Source organism: Cherax quadricarinatus, chromosome 68 (assembly GCF_038502225.1).
Source record: "Cherax quadricarinatus isolate ZL_2023a chromosome 68, ASM3850222v1, whole genome shotgun sequence".
Lineage (NCBI taxonomy): Eukaryota > Metazoa > Arthropoda > Malacostraca > Decapoda > Parastacidae > Cherax > Cherax quadricarinatus.
The window spans coordinates 18,198,731-18,214,788 of record NC_091359.1 but is presented as its reverse complement, the minus strand read 5'-3'; the positions used below and the strand labels follow the sequence as shown (position 1 = coordinate 18,214,788).

At 40.9% G+C, this 16,058-nt stretch overlaps 1 protein-coding gene across 2 annotated transcripts in view; it reads right to left on the bottom strand.

The window, feature by feature from the left end:
* Keap1 (kelch like ECH associated protein 1) overlaps positions 1-16,058 on the bottom strand; it is a 97,996-nt gene that overhangs the window by 62,205 nt on the left and 19,733 nt on the right. For both annotated transcript variants that reach the window (XM_070099737.1, XM_070099738.1), the window contains one exon: positions 5,482-5,646. In XM_070099737.1, the coding sequence (XP_069955838.1) occupies positions 5,482-5,646 (165 nt within the window). The remainder of the gene's footprint in view (positions 1-5,481; positions 5,647-16,058) is intronic.

Here is a 16,058-nt window from a genome sequence, read left to right as displayed (position 1 = left end):
GGAAGAAGTGATTGAGGCATCATCAGTCAGTGTGGTCTTGTTTATGCTGGAGTGAGCATTAACCTCCGTGCTCTTCCAAACACAGTGGTTGAGGCAGTGGTTGAGGTTGAGGCAGTGGTTGAGGTTGAGGTTGAGGCAGAGGCAGAGGTTGAGGCAGAGGTTGAGGCAGAGGCAGAGGTTGAGGCAGAGGTTGAGGCAGAGGTTGAGGCAGAGGTTGAGGCAGAGGTTGAGGCAGAGGTTGAGGCAGAGGTTGAGGCAGAGGTTGAGGCAGAGGTTGAGGTTGAGGTTGAGGCAGAGGTTGAGGCTGCAAGCACTGCCTCAACCACTGCCTCAACCACTGCCTCAACCACTGCCTCAACCACTGCCTCAACTACTGCCTCAACCACTGCCTCAACCACTGCCTCAACCACTGCCTCAACCACTCCAGTCACACTCAATCTACAAGCACCAAACAATGAATTATTGTGAAATGTTTGGAAGAGCAGAGAGACTTTCTCACTCCAGCATAAACAAGACCACACTGACGATGCCTCAACCACTTCCTCTACCACTGCTTCAACCCTTGTATTTTTGTGCAATTTCCTTCTTCAATTCTATAGTATTATTATTATTATTATTAGCAGTAGCAGAAATGTTGATTCTTTGCCGTGTTCAAGAGTAAACATATGATGTCACTGTCCAATACCTGTCCTAATGGCCATTCCAATATGAAGTCGTGAATCGGTTGACATTATTTATACTGTAGTTTAATAGCAAATAATGAACAAACAAAACTCTTGCCACACTGAGTGGCGGGAGGGCTGGCTGCCAGTTGCAGGGGTCAGAGGGAGGGTAGTAGGGACTTGCGGGTGGCGGGAAACTTAAATATGATTTGGTGCCTGGGAATTTAGCGGTTGGAAATTTGGCAGCTAGGAATTCGCGAATGTGTGAAGCCCGCGAAAGTTGAAAACGTGAATGTTGAGGGAGACCTGTATTGCAATTCTCATAGCAATTATCCATATTGCATCAATGCCTGTGTTGCCATTTGTGGTAGTTTCAGACTCCCTTAGTGCATTGCAAGCTATAAAAAAATTTGATTAACCTCATCCCCTGGTTCCTTGTATACAACTTTGGTTATGTCACATCTCTAGCAAAAACAGATATTGTTTTCTGTTGGGTCCCCGGTCATGTTGCTGTACAGGGCAATGAACAGACAGACACTGTTGCATGGTCAGCAGTACATGACCTCCCAATTTCATACAGAGGTGTTCCATTCACAGACTAGCTGAAATTTCTAACCACCATTGTAAACGTTGGCAACAATGTTGGTCTGATATGATACATGACAAATTACATTCTATTAACCCCTTCAGGGTCCAAGGCCAAAATCTGAAGTGGTGCCCCAGTGTCCAAGAATTTTCCCAAAAAAAAAAATTTTTATTTTTTCTTATGAAATGGTAGAGAATCTTTTTCTGAAGGTAATAAAACAAAAAGTACGAAATTTGATGGAAAATTGATGAAATTATGCTCTCGTGAATTTTGATGTGTCAGCGATATTTACGAATCGGCGATTTGACTCCCATTTTAGGCCAATTACATTATTCCAGTCAACCAAATTCTTAGCGATGTCACTAGTATTACTTCTATTCTATCGATTGAGCACAAGAAATCACCAGGTCAACTGTTTCAACTACAAAATAAAGTGATCGGAAATTGGTAATTTGGCCAATTTAACACAAAGTTCAAAATATTCCAATTTCAAAGTAGGGTCCAGAATAAACAATGTAGGTATTCCTGGCACTAAACTAACATTTCCTCTGTTCATTAGTTATGTTTTGAGGCTTTACAAATAAATTCCATTTTGATTTTTTATTCACATAATGAATTTTTATTCACACCAAAAAATAGAAGATTTACTGTTATGCAATATTGTAATAATTGTATAAATATCATCACCACATTTGTGAATGTATATTAGACCCACCAGCTGGCGTGTATTAGACGTGTGAGGTCGTTTGTTTACTCTTGAACATCTGCAAAAATTAAAAATTTCCGCTACTTTGAGCTCAGTTTCAAGCCATTTCCTGTGCTAAAACCAATCAAAATCATCTCTATTTTTGTAATATGTCTTCCATTCTATCACATGAGACCAAGAAATCGCAAATACATCTATAAAAAACACATGAAAAAACACTGCAAGGTTGCTGTTTTAATCGAAAATCATGGTCTCAGTTTTTTCTCTCTCATTATACACAGTGTGCTGCAGGATTTGTTTTATGTGGTGCACACATACCACATAGATGTATTCTCTCATATCTAGGCCCAAATGTACCACACAGTTTATCAGAGTGAGCTGAGCTCATGGTGTAGATCTACGGTTTGGACCCTGAACGTAAAGCCGTAGATCTACGGGACGGACCCTGAAAGAGTTAAACCAAGTTTAGGTTTCTGGTCATCTTCTTGTCATCAATGCAGAGGTTGGGAGACTGCACTCTCCTGTCTTCGCATTGGGCACACTCGTCTTACAGGTATCTCATGGAGAGGTGCCCTGCTCCACCCTATGAGAATTATCAGGTTCCAGTTTTGGTTAGCCATATTCTGTTGGACTGTCAGGTCTATCAATGAGCACACAGAATTTGTCGTGGGGGTTAGTAAGGAGATATTGGAGTAAGAAATACACACGTTGGATGTCTGGAGGTTCATAATTAAGAGTCTTGAAGACAAGCCCAGGAGCCTGCTGTTGAGTCTATAACTACTAGTGTTGAACTGAGGAGGGCTGTGGCCTATGGCTCACATGAGCGGAAATCATGACGTCATAGATAGCCAGGGAGCCTGTCTATAAAGTAACTGGGTTTATCTAAGTATACTACACAAGTACAGAGTAATACTACTGACAAATTTGCCTCCGACATCGTCACTGCTCTAACACCCTTACTTTATTTTCCTTCCATGCTGATGGACCCACCTTTGACTCAGACTCCCTCTGACTCTGACAGCAATTACTTTACTACACAAACTTTGATGATATTTCCTCTAGCACTCCTCACAGCCCTTTCTAACTTTCTGTTGTCCACTCCACCCTTGCTCCTGGATAATTCTGCACTACCCCCCTGCCCTGTTGCGCTGTATGGCCCTTGTTGGTTTAGCCCTTTTTTTTTATTATAATTAAAAAATGCAGTCATCTTCAGGACAGTTTTCTGGTCAGCTCTATAAAAGTACCTGGAGTTTACCTGGAGAGAGTTCCGGGGGTCAACGCCCCCGCGGCCCGGTCTGTGACCAGGCCTCCTGGTGGATCAGAGCCTGATAAACCAGGCTGTTACTGCTGGCTGCACACAAACCAACGTACGAGCCTCAGCCCGGCTGGTCAGGTACCAACTTTAGGTGCTTGTCCAGTGCCAGCTTGAAGATTGCCAGGGGTCTATTGGTAATCCCCCTTATGTATGCTGGGAGGCAGTTGAACATTCTCGGGCCCCTGACACTTATTGTATGGTCTCTTAACGTGCTATGACACCCCTGCTTATCATTGGGGGGATGTTGCATCGTCTGCCAAGTCTTTAGCTTTCGTAGAGAGTGATTTTCGTGTGCAAGTTCGGTACTAGTCCCTCTAGGATTTTCCAGGTGTATATAATCATGTATCTCTCCCGCCTGCACTCCAGGGAATACAGGTTCAGGAACCTCAAGCGCTCCCAGTAATTGAGGTGTTTTATCTCTGTTATGCGCGCCGTAAAGGTTCTCTGTACATTTTCTAGGTCAGCAATTTCACCTGCCTTGAAAGGTGCTGTTAGTGTGCAGCAATATTCCAGCCTAGATAGAACAAGTGACCTGAAGAGTGACATCATGGGCTTGGCATCCCTAGTTTTGAAGGTTCTCATTATCCATCCTGTCATTTTTCTAGCAGCTGCGATTGATACAATGTTATGGTCCTTGAAGGCGAGATCCTCCGACATGATCACTCCCAGGCCTTTGACGTTGGTGTTTCGCTCTATTTTGTGGCCAGAATTTGTTTTGTACTCTGATGAAGATTTAATTTCCTCGTGTTTACCGTATCTGAGTAATTGAAATTTCTCATCGTTGAACTTCATATTGGTTTCTGCAGTCCACTGAAAGATTTGGTTGATGTCCGCCTGGAGCCTTGCAGTGTCTGCAATGGAAGACACTGTCATGCAAATTTGGGTGTCATCTGCAAAGGAAGACACGGTGCTGTGGCTGACATCCTTGTCTGTCAGATGAGGATGAGGAACAAGATGGGAGCGAGTACTGTGCCTTGTGGAACAGAGCTTTTCACCGTAGCTGCCTCGGACTTTACTCTGTTGACTACTATTTGTGTTCTGTTTGTGAGGAAATTATAGATCCATCGACCAACTTTTCCTGTTATTCCTTTAGCACGCATTTTGTGCGCTATTACGCCATGGTCACACTTGTCGAAGGCTTTTGCAAAGTCCTGTATATATTACATCTGCATTCTTTTTGTCTTCTAGTGCATCTAGGACCTTGTTGTAGTGATACAATAGTTGAGACAGACAGGAGCGACCTGTTCTAAACCTATGTTGCCCTGGGTTGTGTAATTGATGGGTTTCTAGATGGGTGGCGATCTTGCTTCTTAGGACCCTTTCGAAGATTTTTATGATATGGGATGTTAGTGCTATCAGTCTGTAGTTCTTTGCTATTGTTTTACTGCCCCCTTTGTGGAGTGGGGCTATGTACTGTAGTAAAACATACCTGAGATGTATTACAGAATATATGAGCATCCCAATACATCCATCAACTACTGACAACTATGTATCCACATCAACACAAGACCCACAGCCATCCACCTCAGCCTAGTAAACCCACATCAACCCTCTCCCCATTTCTCCACTTCTATGGTACTAATTTGTACTTTGTACAATAGTAAAAATTTTTGCAAAATTTGGAGGTATACAGAACATTACCTTATTTTCCCATTTGTTCTTCACCTCCCAATGCTATTTTACATAACTTGCCAATATTTATGAACATATTCTGAAAATTTACTGTACAAGCAATAAGGCTAATATCAGCCAGTTTAAACCTGAGGGGAAGGACTTGTAGTAAAATAGTGGAAGGTTTGTTTTAGTGGAGCACAAAACCAATTTGTATCATTCAGTGCATGGGGTGGAGGCTCAGTAACTGCAAGATGAGACCATTCCTACTGGTACTTAAAAAGTCGGTGGAAAAAAAAAAAAAAAAAAAAAAATAAGCAGGAACATAACTCACAGTACTACATTATAAATAATTCCAAAAACATATTACCTTTTAAAGGTACTGTGGAAAGCTGTGCCTCTGGCCAAATAAGGGAAAACTACCAAAAGAAAATATACAGAAATTGACTCGTGAAATCGTAATAACACAATTGCAGACAAACCACGAACGGGTCAGGCTTGAACCCATGGCATGTGAGTCGTAAGACTCCAGGCCAGTGCGTAAGCCACCTGCTCAGTGGTTTATACAGAAATTATCAGACAACAGTAAATAAAAACTAACCTGGAGCATAGTGGCTGCAGGAAGAAGCTGACACACGAGCATCTCGTTGATGACAATCTCGCCAGTATACATGAAGCAGAGAAGGTGAGCCAGGACTGTAGGACAGACACCTTGTAGCTTTACTGTATCCATTTCACACTCCCGTAAGCCACCAGTAAACATAGCCTGTAAAACCAGAGTGTCAGCATAGTTCCTGATTCCCTGTATATGTTTATGTTATCTGAATATCATAGTACCATCCATATGTTTTACATAGTTGACCCCTTGCTAGGCTCAGTGACTAGCTTGTGTGACATCACGTGATGCCGCATGAGAGCGCTGAGCTCCCAGCCTCGTCCTCTCTCCGCGCTTAGGTCTACGACAGGCAACACAGGCAGTCTGGGCTTCCCTCTCACACTCTGCTAATATAAGTGTTACCATCCAACAAGTGTGTTTAGCTCCAACCATCACATCTCCACGAACCCTCCCAACAAATGGTGCTAGCGGTGCAGGTGTACATTTGATATTTACGCAGATGTACGCAGATTAATTTCTACCAGCACGACGGACATTTTGTGTCACCAGCAAGTCGACCTCACAGCCAGCTACCCGAGCAGGTGTCCACCAGCCTGTTTGCTTCCTGCATACTGGTCAGTCTTTGTGTCTTAGTGTTTTATTTGCTTATTTGCATTACTTCCGAGGGGTTGACCCGAGTTTGCAAATTAAGCCAAGCCGCCAAGCCAGTCTGTGGGGGGGGAGTCTAGCCCTACACCATCCAGCCTGTCTTAATCTCATTACAGAATTCACCTCCAGCTTTGCATGGAGGTAAATTCTGTAATGAGATTCTTGAAAATTTGTGTACCTTGTACAAGATCTCTAAGTCAACCATTGTTCCCCATCATCCTGTAAGTAATGGGTTGGCAGAACGAACAAATAAGAAAGTACTTGATGTTTTGAGAGCCACTATCAACCCCAATAGTGAAACTTGGGATGAAGTTATACCGGATGTTCAATGTGCTATAAATTCTGCTTATAATGCTTCCATAGGTGACACTCCACATTATGCATTGTACAGTGTAGACACACGTTTACCTTTTGAGTTGTTATATTCCACACCGAAACCCAATTACAACCCTGATGATTTTATAGCAACTCGTACCAGCTTACCTCAGTGTTTTTAGAAGAATCCGTGAGACACTTCGTAAGTCAACAGCAGAATTCACAAAAGTAACTAATAGCCGTGCTAAGCCGACCAAAGTTAAAGTGGGTTCAAGAGTAATGCTGACTAACTTCAACAAAACATCCGCAGTGCCTAAGCTCGATCAAAAGTTTGTTGGTCCTTATCGAGTAGTTGAACATATCAATGGCAATAAGTATAACGTTAGAGAAATTAGTACCGGTCAGTATAAGGAATTGCATTTAGATCATATGAAGTTAGTATGCGATGTCGAGGACGATATTTCTACCCAGACCAATGTGACAGATGCTGACACTCCTCCTGATTCTGTACCCTCTACAACTGTCACTCGGCCAGATGATCAACCTGAATGTCGTTATTCTTTGCATACACGACAAGTAATGAGAAACCCCCAAGTATCTTTTGTAGATACAGTGGTCCCTCGCTTTTCGTAGTTCTCAGCAATCATAGATTTCGGAAATCATAGGGGTATTTTCATATAAACATGGACTCGCTTTTCATAGGTTGACTCGCAAGTAGTAGTTCGTCCGGGACGCATGCCCATGGCGTGAGCCAGGGCGGCAGCCAGTCTGGCATCGTTTACCAGTGAGCAAAGGTCCCCTCACGTGCTCCAGCGAAATATTTCATAATATTCCATTTATTTTAGTGCTTGCAAGTACTAAATAAGCTACCATGGCTCCAAAGAAAGCTCCTAGTGCCAAGCCTGTGTTAAAGAAGGTGAGAAATACGATTGAATTTAAGAAAAATATCATTGAACAATATGAAAGTGGTACAAGTGCGGCCGAACTGGCCAGGATGTATAAGAAACCCTACACAACCATATGTTCCAAAGTGGCCAAGAAAAAGGAAATCAAGGATGCTGTTGTTGCAAAGAGGGTAACTATGCTGACAAAAATGAGGTCACCAGTACTCGAAGAGGTTGAGAAGTTATTACTGGTGTGGATAAATGAGAAACAATTAGCAGGAGATACTCTTATGACTTCGATTATTTGTGAAAAGGCTAGGCAGTTGCACAACGATCTGGTAAAGAAATTGCCTGAAAATAGTGGTGATGTGAGTGAATTTAAGGCCAGCAAAGGTTGGTTTGAGAGATTTAAGAACCGTACTGGCATACATCGTGTGGTAAGGCATGGTGAGGCTGCCAGTTTGGACCACAAGGCGGCTGAAAAATATGTGCATGAATTCCAGGAGTACATAGAGGCTGAAGGACTGAAACCTGAACAAGTGTTCAATTGTGACGAAACAGGCCTCTTTTGGAAGAAAATGCCAAAGAGGACCTTCATTACACAGGAGGAAAAGGCAATGCCAGGACACAAGCCTATGAAAGACAGGCTGACGCTCATGTTCTGTGCTAATGCTAGTGGGGATTTCAAAGTGAAGCCATTACTAGTGTACCATTCTGAAAATTCCAGAGTGTTCAGGAAAAACAATGTTATGAAGAGTAAATTGTGTGTGTTTTGGAAATCTAATAGTAAGGCATGGGTCACGAGGGAAATTTTCATCAAGTGGTTCAATGAAGTGTTTGGCCCTAGTGTGAAGAATTACCTCCTGGAAAAGAAATTGGATCTCGAGTGCCTGCTAGTAATGGACAATGCATCTGCTCATCCTCCAAACTTGGATGACCTAATTTTCGAGGAGTTTGTGTTCATCACAGTAAAGTTCTTGCCCCCAAATACCACTCCTCTCCTCCAGCCCATGGACCAGCAGGTCATTGCAAACTTTAAAAAACTCTACACCAAAGCAATGTTTCACAGGTGCTTGACTGTGACCACAGATACTCACTTGACCATATGGGAATTTTGAAGAGAACACTTCAGCATCCTCCATTGCATAACCCTTACAGGTATGGCTTGGGAGGGGGTGACTACCAGGACTTTGAACTCTGCCTGGAGAAAATTGTGGCCAGATTGTGTCAACAAGAGGGATTTTGAAGGGTTTGGGACTGACCCTGATGAGCCTGTTTCTGTTGTAAAATCAATTGTGGCACTGGGGAGTTCCATGGGGTTGGATGTGAGTTTGGAGGATGTGGAAGAATTGGTGGAAGACCACAATGAAGAGCTCACCACTGAGGAGCTGCAAGAGCTTCAGCAGGAACAGCAACAGATCACAGCTCAGAATCTTGCTGCAGAGGAGGAGGAGGAAGAGAGAAGATGGTGCCTTCTTCAAAAATTAGAGATTTTTGCTATGTGGGGTAAGATGGAAAGCTTTATGGAGAAACATCACCCTGACAAGGTTGTTGCAAGCCATGTTGGCAACATGTACAGTGACAAAGTCTTAGCCCATTTCTGGGAAGTTTTAAAGAGATGCCAGAAACAGAGCTCTCTGGACAGTTATTTTGCGAGACAGGACTCCAGTGACTCAAGGTGGTCCTAGTGGCATTAAGAAACAGAGAAGAGAAGCAACCTCAGAAAAGCAATGGGTACCTGAGGTGTTGATGGAAGGGGATTCCCCTTCCAAACTGTAAACAATCCACTCTCTCTCCTCCTCCAGTCTCCCATACACTAAGAAGAATCTCCAATAAAGGTAAGTGTTATGCTGTTAATGTTTCATTCATCATTTCCCATTGTATTGTTTATGTACTACATGTATATTTCATGTAAAAAAAATTTTTGTTTTAATACTTCTGGGTGTCAGGAACGGATTAATTGTATTTACATTATTTCTTATGGGGAAAATTGATTCGCAAATCATAGATTTCATTAATAGTAACAGCTCCAGGAACGGATTAACTACGAAAAACGAGGGATCACTGTACTTGTTCAGATCTCCCTCAGTCAAGGCATGTGTTAGCCATTGCAAAGGAATTTGATCCTCCCAAAGACGATAACCATTCTGCATATGTAAATCTTACCCTCACAGAGTTGGGTTTAAATGTACATAGCCTGTATAATTAGATGTTCAAGATGAATGAAGTTGTCCACTGTGCGTTTGTTATTAATTGATCAGTTTTCAGAATTTTTTTTTTGTGTTCACGTTCCCTCCGAATTCTGAGAATTTAGCAGTACTAATCTGTGCGTGCCAGATCTGCCTTTGCTGTTAATTACTTTCACCTTTGTAAATACACCTACCATCCGACTTACGACCTGCTCGACGTATGACCATTCGACTTACAACCGTGATTTCTATGCCAAATTTCTGGGAAATAAATAATTGTTTGTGTTGTACACAATGTTTATCCTAAACCTTACAGTATAAAATACAGTACTAACAGTATAAAAAGTAAAGTAAAAAATGAAATACCAAAATAAAACAATAAAATAGTCATTACAAAAATGTGATGTTGATATTCATTAGTAAGGTTCGACTTACGTCCATTACGACTTACGACCAGTTTGTTGGAACTGAACTCAGTCGTAAGTCGGATGGTACCTGTATATATATTCTACCTCAGAATCCGTAGAATGCAATAAATACAGATCGATCGATCAATTACATCCTTTATTATATCATGATTTGTTCTTATAATTTGTAATGTATTATGATACCACCCAGTAGTTCTAAGTTTCATATGTCTTTGCTATTGTATAGAATCAGCCCAGAGCCACCTGCCTGTTCAACCTATAGCATAGTATTGTATGTTGAGACGACATACGTAACATGACCGAGCTGTCAGCATAGTTGCTGATCCCCTGTATATGTACGTTACCTGAGTATCATAGTACCATCCATATGTTTTACATAGTTGACCCCTGGCTAGGCTCAGTGACTAGCTTGTGTGACGTCACGTGGTGCTGCATGAGAGCGCTGCGCTCCTGGCCTCGTCCTCTCTCCGTGCTTAGGTCTACGACAGGCAACACAGGCAGTCTGGGCTCCCTTCTCACACTCTGCTAATATAAGTGTTACCATCCAACAAGTGTGTTCAACCCCAACCATCACATCTCCACGAACCCTCCCAACAAGAGCAGCAGCTTGCTTTCAACAATAACAACACTAACATATAATAAATGGTGTCCTAAAAATTAAAACACTATGCCTATTTTAAACTCAATGGTAAGAATACTATACTAAGAACAACTCTCACTGGTAAGAGCTCTCAATAAAATTCCAACTCGTTGGTAAACATACTAAGATTAATTCAGACCACATGGTAAGAACACTAAGAACAATTCAAGTTCATTGGTAAGAACATTAAGAATAATTCGGACTTGTAAGAACACTAAATTCTGATTCATTAGAAAACAGAATAATTTACACACTGGTAAGAACATTAATCGAGACTCATGGAGAATAATTTCTCACAATGAGATAACTTCCTGGACAAATTAAGTACCGTTACCACAAGGTCTACATACAGGAAGTAATCCTCAATTAAGCACTGTTATGCTCTTTTTCAACCTTTGAAAAATGCTCGTCTTACTGAACCTTATCAAGCAATAAGCAATAAAGATACGATGTGAATTTAATTCTTAATGGCATGGACTGGTAAACTGGCAGACTTCAATTAAGTGGACAAAAGCTCCACTGTGCTGATCATCATATGACTGACACTAAAGGAAAAATTCCCCATTTCTCCTAAAAAAAAAAAAAAAAAAAAAAAAAAAAAAAAAAAAAAAAAAAAAAAAAAAAAAAAAAAAAAATACAGGCAGGCCCCACTTATACAGCAAATTAGGTTCCAGGCTACTGCTGTAAAGGAAAAATTGTTGTAAAGTGAAATATAGCCTTTTTTCACTTTCAAATGCATATAAAAGCCTAATACAGTAGGGCCCTACTTATTCGACACGTTAGGTTCCAGGCTACTGCCGGAAAGCAGAGCTCCATTTTTTCCATTTATAAATGCCTATAAATGCCAGATAACAAGTTTACACTAACATATATTAAGTTAGCAATAGAACTAGGCATTAAAAAGTAAAATACACACACAGTACACTCATTATTTACCTCAAAATATTTGTAGTCTTAATGTAGGGCCAAAGGTGAGTAGTATTTACTCAAAGAAGTCAGGTGTGGTAGCCCTCCTGGCCACCCCACCCACACATACTATACTACGATGCTTAAAGTTCCCTAGAGCATTAAAATGCATATACAGTAGACGTATTACTTGCCTTAAAATATTTAGTCTCAATGGTCTTCATGTAGGGCGAGAGGTGAAAAGTATTTGTTGAAAGTCCTGTGGGAGGTATGGCATCCTACCTGGCCACTTATACCTACTACGACATTAAGATCCCTAGAGCAATAAAATGCATATATAGCACACTCATTAATTACCTTAAAATATTTGTAGTCTTAATGTAGGGTGAGAGGCGAGTTTTATTTGTATGAAGTCAGGTTGGGAAGTATGGGTAGCCAGGAAGGGCAGCCCTCCCCACCCCACCCATGCATAATGTAAACAAACCAGATGAATGCTGAAAGGGGTGGGAGAGTTTCAGGGGGAAAAATAAATGGGATTAGGTCAAAGGTTTCAAATAGAGCTAAAGGAGTGGCAATAATGTTGAAGGATAAGTTATGGCAGGAAGAGAAGGAATATAAATATATTAATTCAAGGATTATGTGGAGTAAAATAAGGGATTTTGGGAAATGTTGAGTGAGTGCATGGGGAGTTTTGAACTAAGTGTGAGAGTACTTGTGGTTGGGGATTTCAATGCTAAAGTGGGTAAAAATGTTGCGGAGGGAGTAGCAGTAAATCTGGGGTGCCAGGGGTAAATGAAAATAAGGAGCCTTTAATTGAGCTATGTGTAGAAAGAGGTTTGGTAATAAGTAATACATATTCTATGAAAATGAGGATAAATAAATATACAAGGTATGATATAGCACATAATGAAAGCAGTTTGTTAGATTATGTATTGGTGGATAAAAGGTTGATGGGCAGACTTCAGGATGTACATGTTTATAGAGGGGCAACTGATATATCGGATCATTATTTAGTTGTTGCTACAGTTAGAGTAAGAGGTAGATGGGACGAAAGGAAAATGGAAACAAGTAAGAGAGAGGTGAAAGTGTATAAACTTAGGGAGGAGGAAGTTAGGGTGAGATAAAAAAAACTATTGGCAGAAAGGTGGGCTAGTGCAAGTATGAGTAGTGGGGGAGTGTTGAAGAAGGTTGGAATAGTTTTAAAAATGCAGTATTAGAATGTGGGGCAGAAGTTTGTGGCTATAGGAGGGTGGGTGCAGGAGGAAAGAGGAGTGATTGGTGGAATGATGAAGTAAAGGGTGTGATTAAAGAGAAAAGGATAGCTTATGAGAGGTTTTTACAAAGCAGAAGTGTTATAAGAGCAGAGTATATAGAGTAAAAGAAAGGTGAAGGAGATGATAGTGGGAGAGGCCCTGTGAAGAAATTTTAATGAAAACAAGAAAAATTTTGGAGTGAGATAAACAAGTTAAGAAAGCCTGGGGAACAAACGGATATGTCAGTTAAAAAACAGAGTAGGGGAGTTAGTAGATGGGGAGCTGGAGGTATTGGGTAGATGGCGGGAATATTTTGAGGAACTTTTAACCCTTAAATGGTCCAAATGTATACATACATTCTCTCGCTTAGCGCCCCGAATTTTTTGAGGAAAAAAAATTTTTTTTTTTAATAGGAAAAAAGAGCATATGGTACCCAGGCGTCCCCAATTTTTTTCATATGGCGAACAGTGAGTGCACACACCCATTCTCTCGTGTCTAGGCGACTCAGGCTTATCGTGCCAATGTTGAATGAATGACAAAGGAAACTTATATATACGTCCGGGGCACTACTCAAGAGAACATATATATATATATATATATATATATATATATATATATATATATATATATATATATATATACATATATATATATATACATATATATATATATACACACACACACACGTTTGGACCGTTTAAGGGTTAAATGTCGACGAAGAAAAGGAGACGGTCATTTCATGCACTGGCGTGAACAAGAGCAGGATGTGAGTGTGGGGAAGGTGCATGTGGCATTATATAGAATGAAAGGGGGTAAAGCAACAGGAAATGACGAGATTGTGACAGAAATGTTAAAAGCAGGGGGGATACAGTGTTGGAATGGTTGGTGTTTTTGTTTAATAAATGTATGGAAGAGGGGAAGGTACCTTGGGATAGGCAGAAAGCATGTATAGTTCCTTTATATAAAGGGAAGTGGGACAAAACAGATTGTAAAAATTATAGGGGTATAAGTTTACCAAGTATACCAGGAAAAGTGTATGGTAGGGTTATTACTGAAAGAATTAGAGGTAAGACAGAGAGTAGGATTGCAGATGAGCAAGGAGGCTTTAGAGTGGGTAGGGGATGTGTAGATCAAGTGTTTACATTGAAGCATATATGTGAACAGTATTTAGATAAAGGTAGGGAAGTTTTCATTGCATTTATTTATTTATTTAGAAAAGGCATATGATAGAGTGGATAGGGAAGCAATGTTGCAGACGCTGCAAGTACATGGAAGTATATGGAATAGGTAGTAAATTACTAAATGCTGCAGAGAGTCTTTATGAGGATAGTGAGGCTCAGGTTAGGGTGTGTAGAAGAGAGGTAGATTACTTCCCGGTAAAAGTATGTCTTAGACAGGGATGTGTAATGTCCCAATGGTTGTTTAACCCTTTGACTGTCGCAACCCCCAATTCTGAGGTGTCTCCTGGTGTCACAAAATTTAAAAAAAAAAAATTATTTTTTCTTATGAAATGATAGAGAATCTTTTCCCGATTGTAATGGCATCAAAAAAACGAAATTTGATGGAAAACTGACGGAATTATGCTCTCGCGAAGTTAGCGACCTCGGCGCTGTTTACAAATCGGCTATTTCGCCCACTTTGAGACCTATTTTCGGCTAATTCCATTGTTCCAGTCGCCCAAACTCATAGCTATTTCTTTAGAACTCCATTTTTTCTATCGATTGAGTACAAGAAACTGCCCATTTACCGATTTCAACTATCTAATAATGTGGTCAGAAATTTGCAAATTTTCCAATTTCACGAAAACTAAAAAATATGACAATTTCAAAATAGGGTCCAGAATGAACAATGTAGACATTCCTGGCTCTAAAATAACATTTTCTTTGTTCATCAGTCATGTCTCCAGGCCCCTCTGATATTACTCTTGCTTTCTATTTTGAATTTTCATTCAAACAAAAAATATAAGACTTACTATTATGCAGACTACTGCAATACTGTAATAATTGTATAAATAACATCAACCCATATTAGAATGGCTAGTTGGACATTTATTGGACAATGCCATCATTTGTTTACTTTTGAACATTGGCAAAAATCAAACATTTCCCCTACTTTGAGCTCCATTTCCAGGTTCTTTTTATTATTTTTTTATTATCACACTGGCCGATTCCCACCAAGGCAGGGTGGCCCGAAAAAGAAAAACTTTCACCATCATTTACTCCATCACTGTCTTGCCGGAAGGGTGCTTTACACTAAAGTTTTTAAACTGCAACATTAACACCCGTCCTTCAGAGTGCAGGCACTGTACTTCCCATCTCCAGGACTCAAGTCTGGCCTGCCGGTTTCCCTGAACCCCTTCATAAATGTTACTTTGCTCACACTCCAACAGTACGTCAAGTATTAAAAACCATTTGTCTCCATTCACTCCTATCAAACACGCTCACGCATGCCTGCTGGAAGTCCAAGCCCCTCGCACACAAAACCTCCTTTACCCCCTCCCTCGAACCTTTCCTAGGCCGACCCCTACCACTACAGACTGATACACTCTTGAAATCACTCTGTTTCACTCCATTCTCTCTACATGTCCGAACCACCTCAACAACCCTTCCTCAGCCCTCTGGACAACAGTTTTGGTAATCCCGCACCTCCTCCTAACTTCCAAACTACGAATTCTCTGCATTATATTCACACCACACATTGCCCTCAGACATGACATCTCCACTGCCTCCAGCCTTCTCCTCGCTGCAACATTCATCACCCATGCTTCACACCCATATAAGAGCATTGGTAAAACTATACTCTCATACATTCCCTTCTTTGCCTCCAAGGACAAAGTTCTTTGTCTCCACGGACTCCTAAGTGCACCACTCGCCCTTTTCTCCTCATCAATTCTATGATTCACCTCATCTTTCATAGACCCATCCGCTGACACGTCCACTCCCAAATATCTGAATACATTCACCTCCTCCATACTCTCTCCCTCCAATCTGATATCCAATCTTTCATCACCTAATCTTTTTGTTATCCTCGTAACCTTACTCTTTCCTGTATTTACTTTTAATTTTCTTCTTTTGCACACCCTACCAAATTCATCCACCAATCTCTGCAACTTCTCTTCAGAATCTCCCAAGAGCACAGTGTCATCAGCAAAGAGCAACTGTGACAACTCCCACTTTGTGTGATTCTTTATCTTTTAACTCCACGCCTCTTGCCAAGACCCTCGCATTTACTTCTCTTACAACCCCATCTATAAATATATTAAACAACCATGGTGACATCACACATCCTTGTCTAAGGCC